At 49.0% G+C, this 21,080-nt stretch overlaps 8 protein-coding genes across 8 annotated transcripts; 3 read left to right on the top strand and 5 right to left on the bottom strand.

Annotated features, from left to right (window-relative positions):
• Positions 1-355: 355 nt before the first annotated feature.
• F5147DRAFT_655880 (uncharacterized protein) lies at positions 356-1,091 on the top strand (the record flags this gene model as incomplete). Its single annotated transcript, XM_041434035.1, has 5 exons — positions 356-391; positions 497-568; positions 618-661; positions 797-832; positions 926-1,091. 5 exons carry the CDS (start codon positions 356-358, stop codon positions 1,089-1,091), a joined length of 354 nt encoding a protein of 117 aa, XP_041289172.1.
• Positions 1,092-1,433: 342 nt separating this feature from the next.
• On the bottom strand, positions 1,434-5,254 carry F5147DRAFT_839461 (CHAT domain-containing protein; the record flags this gene model as incomplete). Its single annotated transcript, XM_041444224.1, has 5 exons — positions 1,434-4,612; positions 4,668-4,765; positions 4,813-4,952; positions 5,008-5,158; positions 5,215-5,254. The coding sequence occupies 5 exons, from the start codon at positions 5,252-5,254 to the stop codon at positions 1,661-1,663; spliced, it is 3,381 nt and encodes a 1,126-aa protein (XP_041289171.1). The 3' UTR covers positions 1,434-1,660.
• Positions 5,255-6,505: 1,251 nt separating this feature from the next.
• On the top strand, positions 6,506-8,706 carry F5147DRAFT_582715 (uncharacterized protein; the record flags this gene model as incomplete). Its single annotated transcript, XM_041431678.1, has 6 exons — positions 6,506-6,833; positions 6,895-7,056; positions 7,122-7,272; positions 7,334-7,647; positions 7,701-8,224; positions 8,275-8,706. The coding sequence occupies 6 exons, from the start codon at positions 6,506-6,508 to the stop codon at positions 8,704-8,706; spliced, it is 1,911 nt and encodes a 636-aa protein (XP_041289170.1).
• A 2,205-nt stretch (positions 8,707-10,911) lies between these two features.
• On the bottom strand, positions 10,912-11,466 carry F5147DRAFT_582683 (uncharacterized protein; the record flags this gene model as incomplete). The annotated part of the gene is made up of 1 exon (XM_041431673.1): positions 10,912-11,466. A coding segment is annotated over one exon (555 nt), but the record flags the coding sequence as incomplete, so codon positions are not given.
• A 2,099-nt stretch (positions 11,467-13,565) lies between these two features.
• On the bottom strand, positions 13,566-15,031 carry F5147DRAFT_712492 (uncharacterized protein; the record flags this gene model as incomplete). The annotated part of the gene is made up of 6 exons (XM_041438362.1): positions 14,957-15,031; positions 14,589-14,904; positions 14,373-14,541; positions 14,244-14,318; positions 13,853-14,075; positions 13,566-13,797 (listed from the first exon to the last, which is right to left on the bottom strand). Coding segments are annotated over exons 2-6 (899 nt in total), but the record flags the coding sequence as incomplete, so codon positions are not given.
• F5147DRAFT_339122 (uncharacterized protein) lies at positions 14,962-15,524 on the bottom strand. Its single transcript, XM_041429284.1, has 2 exons — positions 15,438-15,524; positions 14,962-15,383 (listed from the first exon to the last, which is right to left on the bottom strand). The coding sequence occupies exons 1-2, from the start codon at positions 15,476-15,478 to the stop codon at positions 15,083-15,085; spliced, it is 342 nt and encodes a 113-aa protein (XP_041289167.1). The 5' UTR covers positions 15,479-15,524; the 3' UTR covers positions 14,962-15,082.
• A 429-nt stretch (positions 15,525-15,953) lies between these two features.
• On the bottom strand, positions 15,954-16,826 carry F5147DRAFT_712489 (CTR copper uptake transporter). Its single transcript, XM_041438361.1, has 4 exons — positions 16,584-16,826; positions 16,394-16,526; positions 16,177-16,344; positions 15,954-16,122 (listed from the first exon to the last, which is right to left on the bottom strand). The coding sequence occupies exons 1-4, from the start codon at positions 16,729-16,731 to the stop codon at positions 16,026-16,028; spliced, it is 546 nt and encodes a 181-aa protein (XP_041289166.1). The 5' UTR covers positions 16,732-16,826; the 3' UTR covers positions 15,954-16,025.
• A 717-nt stretch (positions 16,827-17,543) lies between these two features.
• F5147DRAFT_839458 (uncharacterized protein) lies at positions 17,544-19,333 on the top strand (the record flags this gene model as incomplete). The annotated part of the gene is made up of 5 exons (XM_041444223.1): positions 17,544-17,651; positions 17,701-18,116; positions 18,164-18,410; positions 18,464-19,207; positions 19,259-19,333. 5 exons carry the CDS (start codon positions 17,544-17,546, stop codon positions 19,310-19,312), a joined length of 1,569 nt encoding a protein of 522 aa, XP_041289165.1. The 3' UTR covers positions 19,313-19,333.
• Positions 19,334-21,080: the final 1,747 nt, after the last annotated feature.

Raw genomic sequence — 21,080 nt, 5'->3', positions numbered from 1 at the left:
GGGAATTGCTGGAATCTCAGAGACCAATCATTGCATATCAGTCTGCCCATTCCAATGTCATAGAGCTACCGCTTACCCGTCGACCGTCGAAGGGCTCGCAGATTGGTTGTTGCTCTCATCTCACCAGTGTACTCGTCTCCTCCAAGGCTCAGCGCTCAGACCCGATCTGGGATAATATGCGCTTCGAGGGTGTTATGTCAGTGATAGTCCAAACTGACACATCCTCTCGCTCAGTATCTCCAGGCACGTCCTCCCGCTCGCTGTATTCACTCGCTCCCGTACTGAGTCGCCATCTGCTCTTGCCACTCTTGGTGTCCAGCTATTGTCGCCCGCTCTCGGTGTCTGGCTATTCACTATGGGTCTGCAGATACTCGGCCACCTGGGTCTGTCAGTTATGTCAGTGTTGCTTTGATGCTACTAGCGCTCAGTTATTGACCTAGTGCAGGTACCATCGTTTCTTGTTCTTAATGCTGCTACATATCTCCCTTCTTCCTAGGATATCATTTGCTTGATTGTACAAGCTGTGGGAGCCGCATCCGCTGCCAACACGAAGACAAGCGCTTCGACGGTATGTACACCATTCCACATTTCATCTGTCATTCACATCATCGAGATAGAGTGCGAACATTATGCTAGGAGGAATTGCTGCTCAGCTTTACGGGTGAGTGGTCCCGTAATACTTGCCTCACTGAAATTCACGTCCTTCGCTTTCCAGTTGCAGTGGTGGTCTAAGCTACTTTGGCAGTCAAGACTCTTGCGTTTGAAATACAATATACCCTTCCGCTGTGTTGAACAGCCTCGCATATCGGAGAAAGCCTGAGGCCAACGTGCTGTGAGTAAGAGCTTGCAACTCATGTTTTGTGGCATGGCGTTCTGCACCCTTTGCATCTTCATTTGCTTAGTGTTCAACGTATCCCGTTATCAGCCGTTACCGTGTACTCAAATCCGTCCTTATATCGGGGTACCGTACTGTGGAGGTCGCCAATGGATGGGCTGGGCCACCGATTACGATAGAGGGCTACTTTAGTTCGTTGTCACTACGAAGAGACGATGGGCCATCACATTCAAGTTTACTAATAGAGCAGCTGTGAGGACTTTCCTCTACATTCTACACTGCTTTCACTCAAGTATCTACTTACTAGCGTGTGCGATTGTCGGACAGCTCTGGCACATCTTAGCATGTTATGATAACGCCTGTTTTATGTTTTCTGTATCCTGACTCCCATTCTCTCACTTTAAGAATTGATTATCCCTGAAAAGAGCGCCTCACCTGCGTCAAAGCTCCCTCTGGATGATATTAATAGTCCTCTATGGGCAGACCCAAACTTGACCCTGTGTATAAGACATTGATTGTGATTAATCGAGCTTCTGCGGTGCAGAACTGAACGCTTCAAACATGAAGAATCCCTGGTATAACTGATAAGCTTGACTGGCCCGAATCCCACTATCCAAGTACTTAAGTAGAAGACAAGGCTGCAAGCGAGTCGAGTACAAAGGACTTCGGATGAACATTCTAGTCGAAAATAACATAACATGGTATACGAAACGAGATAGGGTATAGCTAGAGTGCAAGAATATATCGGGCTCATTTTTTACAACAGTAAGAAAGAGGATCGCAGATCAACAACATACCACACGACAGGAATACGACGCAGTAGAACTACACACCAATATGAACGAAAACCATCCTCTGCTCTAGCGGCACTGTCGTCTTCACAGCGTGCGTAGCACGGTTCAGTGCCCAGGCCGCCTTCGTACAGTCCATCGCACCTCCATCCTTCAAATCTTCAAACATGTTCTCATAGAAGGCTTTGACGACGTGTTTTGCGACAGAGTCGTCGACCTGCCACAGCGTCCCAATGACGCTCTTGAACCCTAAAAACTGAAGACCAGCTGCGAGGTGAATCACTTCGTCGGGAGTCTCCTCATCCCCGACGGCAGTATGACACGCCGATAAGAACGCGAACTCAGCGTGTGGAATATCTCTCTCCATGATATCGAGCAGCGTCAGATCCTCGTCTTTCATGACGAAATGCGAATTGTAAGGTTGCTTTGGGTCCTGCTTGCCATGACAAGCTAGATGCACCCAGTTGTTCTGCTGCAAAGCTTCGAGTGCACCTGCTCGTGTGGCTGCGTCCCCGGAAATAGTGGTGTGTCTGGCTGTCGCAGGGACGAGCTTATGGACAAGCTCGAGCTCGCTGTCGACAGACAAGAGCGCCTTGCCTTTCCCTGCACCCGGTTGACCCTGTCCGATGGCTACAAAGGACGGAGGTATACGCTTCTTCATCAACTGTCTGGATCTGACCAGGGCCGAAAGTGTTGGCGTGTAAGAGCAGATGTAGAGATCCTCCAGGCATGGTAAACGATCTGGCTTTGTTTGAAAGGGGTGAGCTGCATGGAGAGGAATGGACGTGAAAGCTGCAGTTGGACACAGCCAGATTCGAGAGCGATGCTTTAGTTTGAGGACGTGCTCGAGTACTTTGACGATGGGTAGCATGATCTCGTCCCATAATATCCGCAGGAGAACTATTAGATCCGTCCTCGACTGCTTTGGAGTCATCTGAGTTGCGTCTCGTATTGCCCTGGCGAAGCGATCCTTGAGAATCTTCAGATCTGCGAGAGTAACAGGCAAAGGAACATAATGAGGGTTTCCTGATGTCGGGACGATGATGGCGCTGCATGAGTATTGGCTCGCAATGAGGATGATGACCGGGCCCTGGCGCGCTGCCACTTGCAGGTCTGCATACAGAGGTGGGAGCAGGAACCGCGAGAACCCCCGAAGATCACGTATCTTAGCTACGGCAGCCTCCCATTGCCTTGTAAGTCTCCTATACTCTGTTGCGGCCCGATCGACAGCAGCGCTGTCAGTGATGGTTGCAGAGCTCTGGGCCGCATTGGAAACGAGTTTGCTCAGCTCTAGATAATTGTGCGCCAGTGCCGGATTCGCTGACTCAAGGTCTTCAACTGGTGTCCTGAGTCGGGAGGCCAGCGACCATTGCTGGCCACGGCCCTGCTCCACGAGTTCAACTGCATGTGGTAGATTGTCACAGCGGATGGCACATGATGCTGCATCTGCTGGGAGTCTTCTGGCGCAATGGAAGGCAGCGGCAGCTTCGCGCCGTGAAGTTGCCGAAGACCGTGTGGCCAAATGAGCATCCAGAAGCTCAAAAAATGTCGAGTAGGCTTCCAGCGCGGATCCATGACCATGCTGCTCCGCTGCAACGGTCCAATCAAATGCGCGAAGGATGCGTCGTGGGAACCCTTGAGTAGAATGTCTTGATGCGAGTCTGGAATTCTCCACTGCAAGCGACAAATCAGCAGGGTCGTGTAGAATCCGGTAACGAGACAAATAGGCCTCCTGCAGCCACATGTAGCTGAAGTACCTGTCCGGGTGCAGTGAAGACAGAGCCGCCAATGACTCTTGGCAAAGAGCAATGGCCTCCTCAACATCTTCATTCTTCTGAGCTTGCGTGAAACGAGAGCAGAGCGCCGAGCTCAAATTGCAAAGATTTATATGGCGCTCTGGATGGCCAAGCCGCCTTATCCGAAGGGATTCTCGATACAAATCAATGGCCTCGTTGAGATCCTTGCTGACTTGCGATTTGCCATATCGGGTTTTGAGCGCGCGGGCAAGGTTGTGAAGTGTGGTGTCACGAGATGAATGTCCAGGTGGGTGCAACGTCAGGGCCTCCCGATAGAGGCTGATGGCTCGGGTCATGTCTTCAATATTGCCGCGTTTGTTGAAACGGTCGACGAGGGCGCCCCCTAGGTTGTCCAATGAGTAAGCACGAAATTCGTGCCCAACAGGGCGCAGGTGCAGCGCTTCTTCATACATAAAGGTGGCCTCATCGAGGTCATTAGGATTGCCTTGGTGCTTAAAGCGGGACATGAGTGAAAGGGCCAGGTTGTTCAGGCAGGCACCACGGTCAGCATGTCCCTCGGGACACAGAGACACGGCTTCACGACGAAGCTGTATGCACGTGTCAACGTCATCGATGCTGCCGTGCTGATCAAACCGTGCTTGAACTGCTCGTGCAAGCTCGTCGAGGGTTATGGGACGAAGTCGATGGCCCAGAGGACAGAGCTCTAGGACGACTCTTTGAAGGTGGATGCCTTCATCGGATGCGTCTGTTGGAAGATTGTTGCATCTGCCGATCACATAATCAACACCATTTTCCCCTGCCGCGATGCTACGAAGGTACGTGCCCTCTGGACAGAGAGGCAGTAGCTCATGATAGAGTTGGGCGGCTTCGCAGATGTCTGCAGCAGTACTTTTCCTGATGTAGCGCCAAGCCAGCGCTTCGGTGAGATTATATAGGGATAAGGGATGATCGAGATGGTGCTGCGGACGCAATGCAAGGGCGTCGCGGAAGAGGGAAGTGGTAGTATCAATGTCTTGAACATCGTTTCGGATGTAGCCTAAGAGGCGGGCCCACGCGAGGTTGGTGAGAGCCGTTGCGCGGTCTGGATGGCTGACCGGACACTGGTTCAGGACCAACTGAAAATGCTCCATAGCATCGTTCAAGTGAGAGACTGTCTTGCTCATCGCGTACGCAGCAAATCGTGCGTGGCCCGCATCTGTATCTCGAGCAATCTCGCAGTCTACGAGGGACTACAGTTGGCGTTCCGTCAGCAAAGCTAATAGGACGGAGTCTGGGGTCGCTCACATTAAACAGTCCGCCGTTTTGATTGTCCAAAGCATGTACGACAGCAACCTTCAGTGTGATGGAAGGTTGGACACCGCGCACGGCCCGGAACGACAAATCTACGAGATGTTAGCATATGTGCATGAATGAGAAGGGAATGACTCACCAAATGGGTGATCTCCATGATCGAGTAGCTCATCCCACGACATTTGAAGTCCCCCGATGACCTCTCCACCGCCTAGCATTCGACCAAGCTCATAGGAAGCCTTGATCTCTATCGACAACGCAGACGAGGCATTTGATGATCTATACACCAATGATCAGCTCTCGCATCACGTCAGAAGATCTCCATAGACGTTACAGAGTTACAGTATCCCCCCACGCTACAGATTCATCAGATGATAAGACACTAATGGCCGATTTCCAGCGTCTCCTCGAGTCGACATTGATGGACATGTAAATGCCAGCGGGAATGCGCCTGGAGGGGATTCGAATATTCTTTCCGCTGATGACTGTAGATAGAATGTGAGGATCACGAAAGAGATACGAAGATAATATGGAGACTCACCTTCAAGTTTGATATATCGACTTCCTGAGCTACCAGGCATGATGTTGGATGGAGCAAAATGATGAGGATCGAGGATGGGTAGAGTGGTGGGCGGGATGAATGGGAAGGGAAGATGGGAGTGATGATATGGGGACTGCAGATAGAGTTCGGCTGAGTGGGAGATTGAGGCCTAGGGTTCAGGTCACGCTGCACGTGTATCTCCGTGATGTTCGGCACAATAGACGCTGATATGATTGCACAAGCGCTGGGAATGGGGATCACTGACAAGGACTAGCAGAAGAATCTGTGCTAAAGTAGAGAATGACATGAAGAGTTCGCGGCGAAAGTGGTCTGCCAACATTGAAAGGAACATGCGAGTCTCAGAGTGATTGCTGCTCCTGGAAATGTATCATACTACTCAGTTAGCACGCAAAGGCAAAATGTAGGATTGAGTATATCTTGTGAGGTAACGACAAAGGTAAAAAATGTCTATATCGCTGAAAACGGCGCGCAAAGAAAAGTACATACGACTGGTCCAATTGAGCTGACAGTGCCATGGGGGAAGGAAGCGACTCGCGAGGAATAAGAAAGAATAAGGCGAGAATGCAACCATTGATTATATTCTCGTCCGGTGATTGATGCTTGACGAAGTATTGAGGAAGCTGTGACCGCTACCGGATTCACTCACCGCCGAGAGATAAGAAACTGAACCCTGCGGAAAAGGAATATCCATTACTGCATGGATAGGCTGGCAGGTCCATAGTGTAGGAAAGCCTTGAAGGTGACGGGACCATACTTTGGCCAAGGACATTTGTGCGGCTTGAGGGTACAGAATGGCAGAGGTTACAGGAGCGGACCATTGCAGTAAACGTCTGAATGTGGAGCTTCGACGAGAGGGAGGGGTTGTATTTGAGGCAAGGGTGGTGTCGATTGCACAAAGCGCAGAGTGACTGTCGAGTCAATGGTGAAAGAAACGGGATGAAGAGGGAATCACCAGATATGAGGCGTATCTCGTGGGAGATGGACGTGGACTGTAATGATATGAATAATTGGGAGGTGGTGCGGTCAAGTACGAAGAGATGAATATTTGATGATCTATAAATATTCGGACTGCATAGAGAGAACCGTAAGATAGACGTGCAGAATTCCAGAATATCAGGGAATTGGCAGACTCCGGGACCGTCCGGCTGGGTCCGGCTGGGTCCGTCCGGGTCCACCTGCGTCACTCAGTTGGCGTTCTGTATAATCATAATTATCGAGCTTTTACTTTCAAATCAAATTTGATTCACATTGGTGGCAACAGTAGAACAACATGACAGTGTTTAATCACTTGCTGCGCCATCTTGAACAAGAGCCAGGCACAATCAGTAACACCTCGCTCACTTCTCTTTTCCAGTTCATCACTCTTGCAACCCGGCTTAAAAACGACATCATCCTTGTGGAGCCTTCCTTGAGTCCAACTTCAGATCCACCATTTGTTCTATCACCTGCAGTCACTGTGTTTCTTAGCGCAGGCTGTTCAATCTCTCCAGCTGAAGTCAATGATGCGTGGTCCCTCCTCAAGGATGTCATTTGGAGTGGAGGGATCACTGTTGATGTGGGACGGCTATGGGAGACACATGGCACTCAAAGGGGTCTAGGTAAGTTCATTTGATTGTGTTGTCACCTCTGTTTCTTTATCTAACAATGGAATGGCCCCAGCTGAGTATCTGCTCTATCCTCCTAGCCACTCATGCCTTCATCCCGACTGCCAACATCGCACAAAGGGCATGACTCTCAAGAAGGCTGCTCAAACCTATGTGGTGTTGTTCACAATGACGAAAGGCCCATGCATTGCAAAATCCGTCCATCTCTACTGTCAAAGTAAGCACTTGCACTCCACACTCTTGCTTTGAGTCATTATTTTTGTCATTGACAAGGTCAACTAGCTTGTGGAATCGATTACCACCATAATTACAGCGTGTTTAAAGGAGAGCGCACCTATTACGAGCACCAACCAGATAGTGTTCAGGCTGCGGATCATGTGTTCATCGAGAAGAGTGTAATTGAGCTCTTTAGGACTGCAATGGATTTCTCATGGTGCGCTATATGCTATGCTCTTGATCTCTCCCATCTGACTATAAAACTTGGTTGCACCCAGGACTTCAGCTACGAACTGCGCAAAGTTGTATAACCTTTGCCTCTCACATGGTAAGCAGACACCTGCAGACTTTAAAGTCAAGTTTGAGCTTTCTGTCGAGCATGTTTGGGATGGTTATGTAATAACTTCACTGCTGGAGGACTGTGAGCGTCGCATGAACACCCTCGTTGCTCCCCACACTGGTGAACAGCGAGACCGATTCACGGAGGCCATGATCGCAAGGAACCGCCACATTCAGCTTTATGGCTATGAGCAGGTCCGTCGCCACTACTGCAATAGATGCACAAGCATGTATAAAGATGAGCAAGGTGTCGGTGAGTGTCATAGTTTTGAGGCTATGCGGGGCTAAGTCATAAAATATATACAGTCACGCATAAAGTGTCCGCTGTCGTCGTCGATGGTGTCACTGTCGGCCATCCATGCTGTGCGGTTTATAACTGCCACACCCCACTGTCTAACAACCACCATCACTTTTGTCATCTACACTCTGGTCAAAATGACAAGTGCGTGATCATCGGCTGTGACCTGCCCATTGTACGTGGCCGACGCACTTGCTCAACACTGGAACATCGTCAAGTCGAGGATACTCACGAGCTGCGTGGTCAATCCAGATTCCAGCTCCAGGAGCGCCTCGCTCGTGCCAGAACTACCATTGCCACCAACACATCTCTCACAGATGATCCACCAGATGAAGAAGAGTATGAGTTTAATGAGAATACCAGGAGAGCACTTCCTGCTACCAGTTCATCCCAGGACAGACCTGGAAGGAAGAAGTTCAGGGCAGTCTTTGGCCGCCGGCGCACACACAACGAGCAGTTGATTGTTGCTCCATGCGGTATGATTATTGCTCGAAGGACTTTCTTTGGAGCAGAGGGAGTAGCCAGTGTCAAGGTATGTATCGTCATTCCATGACCATTTCCTCAACTCATGATTATCTGCAGCAATTCATCAAAGAAGTCTATGCAGGCGAAGACGCTGTCAAGCCCAATCACATATTCTTCGACAACAACTGCACCCTTGCAAAACTTGCAATGGGCGATCCTTTCTTTGACAACATTGGCTTGTCCGTCGACGTTTTTCATTTCAAATGCAAGCATTCACAGACCGACACATTCTGCCAGGAGAATTGCAACCCAGAAGCATTCCCTGAGCTCCATAGGGATGATGGGAAGGGTTGGCGGTTCAATTCCTCCGTGGCAGAACAAACAAACAATTGGTTCGGCAAGTATCACCCCATCGCTCGTGAAATGCTAGCTCACAAATTCAACTTCTTTTGTGAGTTGATCTTACGGAGGAATCATCGGACAGAGGAGAAGCTGGGCAAGGATGGACACAACCCACGCATATGGCCATGTCAGCAGGTATTTGAGTAGCCAGTAACCATGAATACCCAAGGCTATATTATCTTGCATCCGTTGCTCTGCATCGTCGACATCATGCTTCGTAGGTTTAGCAGGACGCGAGCCACGACCTTTACTAGATATTTTGTTTTTCCCTCCCATGGAACAAACATCATCCATGGGTCCCGGGCCAGGATATTCGCACCCGCAACAGCAGGGTATGCCAGGCGGGCCACAACAAATGCCCAATGGCAACATGATGCGTCCAATGCAAGGCGCGCCCATGAATAACTTCCAGCCACATGGTATTCCACCGAACATGGGTAATTGAAGGGAGGGCCTTCATCTAATCCTACGGGGAGCGCACACGGCACTGCACCCCCGACTCCGAATACCATCAACTCAAGCATCACGCAGTCCCCCGCTCCAAACGGGACACCTTCAGTACCTCCAGCTTCAAATCCTGCGAGCCAACCACAACCCAATTTATCAGATCTACCACCTAATTTCATGTCTTCAGACTTCATGCAATCGACTTGTTGCGATAGTTCAGTTGCTGTTTGTTACCTCGCTCGGTCACCCTCTCTCATCTTGCTGCATGTATAACTAATCAGGATCGTCGTCTTTCATCATACCTGGTTATCAGACCGGTTTCTAAGGAGTGGTTGATTAGACGTGAGTCATATGGAGACTGAGCACAGTGCTCACCAATAGTCCACAGAACCAAACGGTCGATCATGTTCGTCGTCCTGCAAAATCGTCGCAGCAGCACAAACTAGAAGTGTTGTGGCTTGCCTTGAATATCCCGACCGCTGGCTCTTAAGTGTCTCAACCACGTACAACACATCACGAACCCTGATGTTATTCGACGATTCCTGAAGATCGCACTGTAGCGCGTCCAGGCGAGTATGGACAAGGGGCGCAAACGCTCTCGCGAGAACGATAACATGGAACCTCCCCAATATGAATTCCTCGAGACAAATCAGGTGTGGGCTTATCATTTATGTAGTGTATCGTAGCGCCATCATAAAATGTCTTGAACGAGATTTGGCTATGGGACTTGTAGGGACCATTCTTCGCCACTGTACTGCAGTTGAGATGAACGAGAGTGACGGCCGGAACAAGTAGTGGGTCAAAATCGTGCGTGGATGACCAGCTCTCTTCTCATGCAGATTGTCAAGTCAAATTTGATGCTCTCAAAACAGAATTTCGACAGGCGAATGAGCAGGCTGAAGCTGAATTACCAAGTCTGCTGGCAGAGAAACAAGAGGTCTGGGATGAGGTGATCCTCAAGCGATGCGGTATCGAGCAGCTGGTGAATTTGCCTGGTGTCGGAGAGAATTATCAAGGTGCGCTTTTTAAGTTATCCGGACAGCTTGAAATGGTTGACGAAGGCCAAGACGATGGTTGTTCGCGGGCAAAATGGTATTGTGACAGTGATTAATTATGAGAAACAAAACTACAGGAGCTAAATGGACACAAGTGTAGGCTATGGGCAACTTGAATGCGAACAAAACTAAAGGGAAATGAAATCTTGACAATCAGAGTTGTGTGCACCTACTTGTGCGGCCGTTTTGCCTTCTTCATGAAGGAAGTCCAGCTTCCTTTCTCTGTTCGGCCATAATCAATGTAGCGTTGGCGAAGTGATGCATTGGGCTTGAAGTCCCACACCTTGCGGTTGTCATAAAATGTTGATGCCTTGAACGGTACACCAAAGTGGCCGACAAATGCATCTGCCACACTGCGTCGTCCATCAACTGCCCTTTGACAAGCATTGAAACCACGAGAAATGTCAACCACATAAAAGTCAACGGGCCAGATTGCGACTTTTTCGACAACGATGGCATCATGGCTTGATGATCTGCGTGAAAGAAGACTTCCCGAATCCTCCTTCTTCACAATTGGTGTTGAGTGCATTGACGAGATCGATGATGAGAGCGAATGAGAGTCGGAGGCATCAGAAAGATCAAATGAGTCAGCAGAAGGGCGTTGTTTGCGGCATGGTAAAACACAGTGGGGAGCCTGAGGAAGTGGAGAATGGTGCCGCTTGGTTGCATGGACAGATTTCGTCCTGTCATCCCCATCACTATCTGTCAATGACAAGATAGATGAAAAGCGCCGCTTGATTGGTGGTTCGAATGAGTGGCACTTGATTGGTTGAGCTGGTGAGTCATTAGGCACTTCATGCTCATTGTCCGATGAGACTGGCGACAGTGAGGGCATACGAGAGTGAGGTTTGCGAGTATGTGGTGCAGGATTGGTAGGAGGTAGAGATGGTGTACGTGAGCTCCGTGCAAGAGATGCAGCACGCACATACTTCCGTTCACTTGTCAAGTCTGTCATGAGGTTAGCGCTTACTGGGCGTGTCAGTCTGTGAAGGTGCCGGTCAAAGTCCACACACTCCCTGACACGTGCATCCCTCACAAAGAGGATGCCAGCATCGCACTCATGCAGAGTGACCATGTGGCCCACATCAAACCGTGTCCATGTGTCGAGGGCGCGGTTGTACCGCTGGATAGGAGCAATCCTTGCAGGAGCGGGAATATCAGGGTCCTCAGACGTCATGCATAATTTCTGGAGGACGGAGAGTGTGAAGTAGAAGCTGGGTAGTTTGAAGCCGTCTTGAAATTCATAAATTATGGGCTCAACACCATTCTGAGTCCATGCGTACACAACAACAGTGTTCTTCTCCCGAGCGGCAGCCTGGAGACGTTCAAGTTCACGTTGGCGCCTTTCTTCATTCATTCCCTCTTCACGAGCATTTTGCTGCGTAAAGATGGCAGGCATCTGCATTGCATAGTGTGGTGCTGCTCGGGCTTTGGGTTGTGATGGGCCAGCAACCATGCGTGAAGGAAGCTGCACAGGTTCGCTAGCATCTGGCGGCTCAACAGCCCGACCCTTGCCCTTCTGGACTTGTGCAGGAGGCTCAGGAACTTCCGATAAGGATGCCAAGGGTGGGGACAGACAGACGTCCAAGTCAGAGGGTGCAGCATCAGGAATCAATGCTGGCTGCGAAGGTGGAGGTGGAGGCATAGGTGGACATGCTTGAGGCTGATGAGGTGTTCGAAGTGCCAATGATAGATCCAACACAACAGCGGAGGTATGTCCTTTGACAGAACAACCACCCAACAGGCCACAATGTGTTCGGCATGCAGCATTCTCACAATGTGCATGGGGGCGCTTCTTGCAGACTAGGGCAGCACACATAAGGAGCAATGTGGCATTGCTCAAGGCAGCAGGCTGGACGACAGCAGTTGGGACTAGCTGAGCTGGCTGGACGACAGTGGCTGGGGCTAATTGAGCTGCGGCCAGGGTGGGGGAGCTGGAGGGACTGGTTGAGCCCCGTGCCCAGCGAAAGAAATTGCATGGCACTTGCTGCTCGCCAGCAAATTTCTTGCACTTTGGTGATTGGAGTCAGTTGGAATTCAGCAGTGAACGAGCCTGAGAAAGATAGCACTTACCACTGCCACCCAACGGCCCTCATTTCCGTTCTCATTTGACTTGCACCGTCGCCAAGGAACCTCCTCTTTGCAGTTGGTGCATGAGTGAATGAAATCAGGTTGGGGTTGAGCCAGTCGAGCATCGAGGACAGCCTGCCATGATGGTGCACCCCGCGAGGTGGATGGGGTATTGATGGTTGTCAAGAAACCTGGTAATCGGAGGATATCAGCCATATTCATCTGGCGGGCACAGAGATAAACTTACCAACGTTATCTAGTAGCTTGAGGATCACATAAACATTGAGAAATGAATGACATGCTGTGGAATGTAGTAATTAGTATTCAGGAAATACAGGTCGCATTCGAAACTTACAGGTAGCATAGAGATTGAGAGAACACATACCGGGCGGGCGTGCAAAGGCGTGCTGGCAGCAGTGGTTGGTTGAAAGCAAGAGATAAAGCATAAAGATAACCAATGGCGCATCATGTTGTGAAACCGGACAGATCCGCACTCGGGCGGACCCAGCCGGACGGACTCGGAAAATTCCATTTCCCAGATGTCCTCTGAGAGGGATGCTCAATTCTAAAATGTCGTTGTCGTTTGTCGTTCAGACACAGGTACGGCACTGATTGCCGATGCCTTACTAATCCGTATTTGGGACCGGTCAGTGGCACTCTTCAGCCGCTTGGCCGGAACACCGCGTTATCAACCATCAAATCAACGACCAAACGTTCAACACTCAGCGTCAAACTGCCGTCAACATGCCTCGTGCACAGCGACGAAAACAGGATTATAGGGATGTCCTCACATTACATTCAATCTTAACCAGTACACTGGCTGTGTCCAAGCAGTCACAACACATTCTTCAGCAGGTCTTCTCCCCAGATCAGCTCATTGCTCAGTGCTCAGCGAAAGATTTCAACAGTTCACTTGACCAAGAGGCAAGCTGGGCTGACATCCGGGCTCGGGACCATTTGCGGAGGCGGAAATGAAGTAAATTAATTTATTGTAAACACAAACAAATCTAAATCTATGTGAAACGACAACGACATTTTAGAATTGAGCATCCCTCTCCAGAATTCGAACTTGGGTGGTGTGCCACATGCGGCATCCCGTTCCCACGGTGTTTCTTAGCCCCTTTCCAATACATATGGTCTTTCGCCCGGTTTCTGTTGATAGCATCACAAGGGTACCCTACCATTACAGTCCCCAGGCATGTCAGGAACCAAAAATGACTTTTAGAACTTCCAATGTGCTTGGCGGGTTTGAGCTGGATTTCGACAGGTCACAAAGTAAACTGCTCTGTATGTAGAGCAATCATCCATACCCATTGTCAGACGTCAAAACCAATCTCGCCACTGCATTCTACACATCTCTCGTCAAGCTCTCTGGGCCACTAGCACAGACCGCGACTCCCCCACCCAAGCCCATTAATTTCTGGCTTTCATCACATTGCATGCATGTCGATCGAATCTTCCTTTTCCCATGATGACGGAAAACTGATGAAGTCCCTGAGAAGATTATGGACAGCCGGACGCGAAAGTGTGTCGATGGAGTTGGGGATATGAAGTACCGCTTCTGGATCGCAAGCCTGAGAGCACGTTATGAAAATAGAAATGTGCAGATCTACGGTGCTATTTGACGCTGCCGTGGTAATATCTATCAGCATCGGTGCAAACCATTCTATTTGTCCAAATAGATCAGAACGATGTAACGCCCGTAGTCAAAAATGAAATACCAAAAGATCTGATGCACCAAGTGAACTCAATTCTCCTCGTTCGTTCTCCCTGACTGCGGCCTAGTCTGACACACCTGCCGACGATGTCGTCCAGCAGACCGAGAGTGAATGTAACACCAGACCCGCCGGCTATAAGAAACGCGCTTTCGTACAGACCCAGATCAACGCTTGACCCTCCATAAGGACCATCCAGTATGACTTGAACGAAAGCACCCGAGTCGCCCTCTAACGTGTTATTGATTCATAAATGTTCTTGTTCCCTCCGAGTATATCTATTCATTGCCCGCGTCCAGTCTCCATCATTTCGTGCAGCGAGAAAGAATCCAGGTGAGGAGAGGCAAGAATGGGAAGGTGGCGCCGAGAGAATAGTGAGGGGATGTGAATCAAAAACTCTGCTGGAGAAGAGAACGCGCAGTCTGACATGCTGGCCAGCAAGCCAGCCATCGTCGCAATTGTGAACGCGGATCTACAAAAGATGTTGTCAACAGTCTATCAAATAACGCTCGAACATTTGTTATACCATAGTCATGTGAGTGTCCTGTGCAGTAAGTGTGGCAGCCTTGATTCGATAGCGAAATAGGCGCAATAAAATATCTACACCACAAAATGTAAGAGGAGGGAATATCCACGGCGATGCATACGACGTATGGTAGCACATAGCGACAACGAATGCCACGCATGTCAATATGCTGCAAGAAATATTAGCTGTAGTACGACGCGAAGCAACGAAACTTACTGTATGATGAAGAAACACTCATAAAACAGTCTCCTGACTGGCCTCGGCAACGTAAGGACGATGATGCAGAGGAGGGCTAGCGAAGCCACTCCCGAAGTCTCTTTCTGCGGACCAAGAATTGCAAGTCCATACTGTAGGCGGTTGCGGAACCACAGGGACCCATGAACGCATGCGGCAAGAAACATAGCTCTTCCCGCCATCCTATATATAAAGTTGAGTTTCTTGTACCCATTCCCTGGTCCTAACAATAAGGATAGAATTGAGTTTTTTATTGCGAACAAAAAAACGACCGGAAACTGTGCGAGAGCGAGAAATCCTAAGTGGCCCCAATAAGTTCCTCTCGTGCGTCAACGGATCAACTGACTCACCAGCTCTGTTCGGATTAGAAATAAGAGGTGCATCCTTTATGATGCGTACAGCTGTGAGGTACGCCAATAAAACTACAACTGAATAAGCTACAAAGTGTCAGTTTTTCTTATCAGTAACAAACACCTTCAATGCGCACTTTGTCCAACATTAAGCCCGAGCTTAGGAGGAGACCAGTATGTCGGTGAGATAAGAGCATTCCAAGCTCTGATCAATCTGCGACCTCTTCGACGGGTAGTAGGCGGTGGCTCCTTGCCATCGGAATGAGCAGACTGATACCCATCAGTCTCTGATATTCCAGCGATTCCCTTGAGGGAACGCCCATGTCTCAGACCAACACTTGGAATAGAAACGACCACAGCCAGTGCGATGCCAGAGCACCAGATTATGGTGAATTTAATCTGCCATTTGAGATCTTCGACGTATGAGCTGTCAATTCATGCGTGCGTTTTCAGTATGCAGGATGAGATTTTTCAAATATACTTGTAAATTTGGAAGCTGCTTGGAACGACTGGAGCAGCCATGTCGTCACGGTTCAATTGAGTTGAGGCCTAAGAGGTGGCAAACAATTACTTTCCGGTGCCGGGTGCGCAGCGGCAGCGGATGAAGTGCCTGGTACTGATTAGTAAGTCAAAATAACCTCAGATCAAGATAATGAACACGTACTACGGGCTGCGAGGTTTGACGATCACAGTCATGTCAGCAAGTCCATAGGTATATTCACATCGAGGTTATCAACACAAGGTGCTTTGGATGTGGTACAAAATGCGAAAACAATACTCCAAACTTAGCTTGAGATTCGGGGCTGAGCGCTGAGGAGTCGATAATGACAAGATTCTGGAACTCCTGCCTGATAGTGAACTACCCTATATCTCATGCTGTGTTCTACCACTGATCATCACGCCTGCTCGTGCCCTCACGCCTACCCACCGTAAGTAGCGTCGTGTTTGTATTGTTAGAAAGTATCTCCGAGTTATCCGTATCATACACTGCATTCTAGCCTGACGATAACCAAAAGAAAGTCAATACTTTGCAGCCATTCTAAACTTACAAAAACGAACGTGCATAGATTTAATGCACATGCGTGACACTGCCAAACCTTCCAAAGAGCGTTTCTCCCACTCCGAGCCCCACCACAAGGGAGAATATGAAACCTAGTTGGAACGTCCTGTTCACGCCCAGCACATCAACAACTCGACGAACAAAAAGAGCGACGACTTACATAACTGTCAACATGAAGAGGTAATTTAGCAGCGTCTGCGCTGCAAACATGACCCCACGTGAGATATCATGCGCGGGGATAAAGGGTGGAGTGAAGCGCTTTATGAATCCAATGGGATATGACCGAGTTGGTAGAGTATTGAGTTTGTCCGACGCAATGATAATCGCCCTGATCATGCGTAAGAACTATAATATGTGAAAGAAGGCAAAGGACGTACTGTTGGCTCCAGTGGAATTCCATTACTCCTCGGCAAGCTGCTATCCAGCGCTCGATCACCGCCAACATAAACAGTGCGATACATGTGCCAACCATGGTTCCCGAGCTCTCAGGAACCCAGCCAAGGAACCAAACTGTATACAGGCCTGTTAGAAGAGCTCATTTTATGTAGTTGAGAAGATATAACCTACGAGTGTCTCCTGGCGCAAAGTGCAGATACGAGAGCATGTTCCCTACGGCAAGAGTCATGCCATCATCCATGGACATGACCATGCCATTGTCTGCGAGACAGATTTGACTCAAACAGGAGAGATAGAGCGCCAATAATTGCCAGCTCATCTTAGGCGTTCGCAGGTGTGCGCAGTAAGCCAAGAAGGTGTTCCGACAGCCAACTTGACTATCCGTGGGAACTACCTTCCCCTAGCGGAATGACGGCCGAGGGGTAGAGTTGATTCTTCCTGAACTGCCAGTAGGCGGTAGATAGAGCTCGAGGATGAAATCATTGGCCAGATTGTCGCAGTAGGGTGGAAAAAACAGGATGTCAAGACGTAGACAAATTGGACGAACTACACTTTCGCTCATATTGATCTACGTCGTGACAATCCTGAGGCACACCGTGATCTGGCTTCTGTTCTGTTCAGTGTACAATTCTTGTCAATATGAAATGTATGGATGTCGAGTGCACGGTTTCGAGTTGACTTGATGTGCAAGAGGTGTCGCAAAGGTCGCAGTTGTGTTGTTGGGCAGGTCGACAGAAGTGCAACTTTATCACGATGGTCCATTTGCTCCCAAGTAAGTCGTATGTCTTGTGCGCAGTTGAGGACCTGTAACACTCTGCGCGAATTTGGCAGAGCTTCGAGCTGCAAGAAGTCGAAGGAGATGCAAAACTGGTGGGAATTGAAAGAGTGAGGCATTTTGGCGCATCGTGGGAATGTTTGGGTTGCGCTATTTGGATATAATTGGAATAGAACCCTAACGCCACAGGGGCTTCAGATGCTCCGAGACCTCCGTTCCGCACATCCGCAATTATATTGGCATCAACATCGTATAAAACGAAACATGGCAAGCTGGTTATTACTGCTCACTCGAAATCTTCATTGCACACTCTTGAAACAAGCCTTTATCGATAAATCTCACCTCCCAAGTCAACAATGAATCAAGTCCACAACATCACCATCACATTTATGGATTTCCCTGCCGAATTACTGTTGCACATTCTTGGTCACCTAGACGTATACGATCTAGTCCGAGCACGCAAAGTACGTCTCTTTCAAAATGCCCAAATCGCTACTAATGTGGAATCTCCAGATATGCAGTGACCTTCGACAACTCATTGACTCTTCCTCAGAGCTTCAATACTTGATCGATGTTCGATACTTCAATGCAATTCCACCCTCGTTGCCTGGCTGCGACTTCGACATTGCAACACGTCGCCAATTGCTTCAAAAAAGCGAAACTGCGTGGCAGAGAGCCGAATACTCTCAGAGAAACTCCACTACGATGTCTTACTCTCCCGACAACTACCGTTGGTCGTGTGGCATTCTTGGAATCCCAGCGAAATCTCTCCAACAACTCAAGTTCGTCCAGCCCTCACTGTCAGATGGCGACACCCACACCATCGACTTGCGACAACGCATTTGCAAAATTGACAGCACAGCATTCGAGGGTTATAGTTTTTCGCCCACACAGGATCTTGTGGTTATCCTTTCCAGAACAACTCGTGGGTGAGTATCTTCTTGCATATGACGATGAACTATATTAACGGCAACAGAGAGAGTCATGCATATGACGTCACTTTCAGATCATTGTCTGAGGACAAACCCCATCCTGATGCTGCATCCCCCCTCGTGAAAGCACTGGACAATCAAATCCATCCACAACTCTTTGACTCCCCCTACACGCAAACTATGATCTTCGGAGACTATTATGGCTTGTTCTGCAAATATGCTCACAAAGCAGATGGTGAGCTGGTCGATTTTTTGCAAATTTGGAACTGGAAGTCCAAGGAAGCTTCTCAGGTGGGTCAAAGTCTCCTGTTTTGCTATAACTTACGACCAAGTTGGACTTGCAGTGCCTTCAAATCTTTGACGTGGATCGCGGAACGACGAATTTCAGTTTTCTAACGAACGATAGATTCCTCGTCGCCAGCGCGACGGAACTCATGTTGTTCTCCCTCGAGACTATCGATTCGGTCAACGCCATCCGGCTCGTTGGCAAATTCTCCTTCCCTGCATTGAGGGACCCCTTCATCTTTCACTACATCACCTTCAGCCCTATTCCATTCCACGCCAGCACTCATAATCAACTCATCGCTATCAACATGTGTATGTCGGCGCCTACGACCACCAAATCTCCGTATTTCACCTTCTATATCGAGCGCAACACCCTTTTGGAGCTCGAATCTACCTACATCAGCCGTTATGGAGAAGCAAGCCAGGATTCTCCTAGTCTGCCTTGGTCCGCCTGGGGCTCAAAGAACACCCGGTTCTTCGAGAATGCCAACAGCTCCTGCACACACCGCATTTTCGGATTCCGTAGTGCGGATTTGATTGGCGACCTTGTCTCTCGCGATGGGGTGCTACAGTCACGACCATTGCGCATCCGCGACTTTAACCCTCATAGGGTGACGGACTTCAAGGCTGGGAACATCGCTACATTGCATCAACGACTTGTCGAAGGCGAATCACCAAATTCGACCCTTTTCTTGGATCCACTAGGGCCTGGTCTCCCATATATCGAGACGATTTCTCAGGAAAAGTTCCTTGCGAATGATATGACCGTAGAAGCAAACAGGATAACGTTGTTATCCCTCAAAGTGAGTCGTCATCGGATACTGATTGTGGACATGGCACTTATTCAAACGCAGGGAAGCAGTATGCATAATGTTTCACAGAGCATCGAAATGCTTGATTTCGAGTAATCATTTTACTACACCGAAACTGTTTAAGATACTTCAGCATTTTAATATATTTGATTGGTTCATACTCAATGGACTCTGTGAGATGCGCATCGTGTTGCTATCGCATCAACATTATCTCATCATCCTGGTCCTCATAGACTGTTTCAATATTGACAGTTTGACCTGACAAGAACGTGCTTTACTAATCGTCGAGTGCGTGTTTTTGGTCACTCCAACTGGAACTTATACGCAAGAGTCACAGCCTTGGACTTCGCCAGATGAGGAGTGTACCCAAGGGGAGTCAAGGACGGTGGTGGCTTGCGGCATGTTTGTCATCTGGTACCGCCGCGGCCGTAATAGATTCTTATACTTGGTCCCGTTGATTATCTCATAACACTTTTTGATGGGAGCATCACATATGAAACCCCAGGGTCACAGAACGTTATAGTCTCTAAGTGCTGTAGTATGATTGGGGTTGTGAGAAATCACCATATGAATAAGATTCCGTACATACGACACTCGCACTCTATACCAATCGCTTGGAGTCTTCTGAGTCGCTACTCGGGCTCTTGCTTTCGATGACCTCCTTGGTATCCTTTTGAATCACATCAACAACACTCTGCGCCTCCTTCTTCGCTTCCTGTGCCCATCCCATAGCTTTTAGGTTAAGCCCCGTCCCTTGTTCAATGCTCTCCACAATACTCTTCACACCTTTATTAACCGAGTCTCGTCCAACAGCAGCACTTTCTTTTGCGCGCTCCTAGGGTATAGCACGGGTACACCCGCGGGTCGGAAGATCAACACCGTACCCGTACCCGTCAACACCATACCCGTACAGATACGGGTACGGTATTACCCGTACTAACCCGCGGTATGGCAGCTTACCCGCGGTGTTGCATTTACCCGCGGGTACACAAACAAAAAATAGTGAAACTACGTAGAATAACCTTATCCAACGCTCTCGTCCTCTCGTTTTCTTTTCTTCAGAGACTTCATGATCTTAGTAAGGTCCTCGGGCGCTACCAGATCACAGCGGAGCCATGAGCCAAGACAGAGGAATGCATGGGTTGATGCTGGAGACAAGCGGTTTCGAGTAAAGTGCAGAAGGTGCCGGCCTTGCGAAAATACACGTTCAACTGCAGTTGAGGTAGCTATGGTGTGTGATACATAAGCTGTGATGCTAGCGAGAGCAATGGTGCACAACCTACCAGGAATACTAAGGTAATCAAGTGCCATCCGGTGCAAATTTGGATATGTCTTTTGATTATGGACCCACCATTGCAGCGGGACTTTGGTATTCTCCACTGGTTGCCGCAAATAGTTGTCAAGCTCATCTACTAGAGATGCCGCTATGCCAAGAGATATGTCACCAAAGTCATCAGCGCATTGTCGCACCTTGTCTTCTGCCAAGACATGTGCAGCTGGAGTCGAAGGTAAGACCTGGTCTTTGTAACGATCTATGTACTCTTCTCGAATGAGATTTTCGGCAGCCTCAATCCATTCATCTTCCCATTTTTGTAGTCGGAAATATTCGAGCTTCAGGCCAGGGTGGAGAACTAGCGAGACATGGGTCAGCACAAACCACCTCATATTGAAACAATTGACAACTTATGCTCACCTGTTGCGATGCGATACGTGTTTGAGTCATCAGTCATTTTCCAGTATCTATCCATTTTCTTGCGAGCAAGTTTCATCGCAGCTTGGATGGCTGGTTGGAACCCCTCTTTCGTCTCAACATTGCTCATATGGCTATCGAGTTTGTCCATTGCAGGTATGACTGCATAGACAC

The sequence above is a fragment of the Suillus discolor genome (assembly GCF_016758755.1).
Source record: "Suillus discolor strain FC423 chromosome Unknown F5147scaffold_58, whole genome shotgun sequence".
NCBI lineage: Eukaryota > Fungi > Basidiomycota > Agaricomycetes > Boletales > Suillaceae > Suillus > Suillus discolor.
Note: the sequence above shows the minus strand (reverse complement) of the source record. Positions and strands in the feature narration are given on the sequence as shown.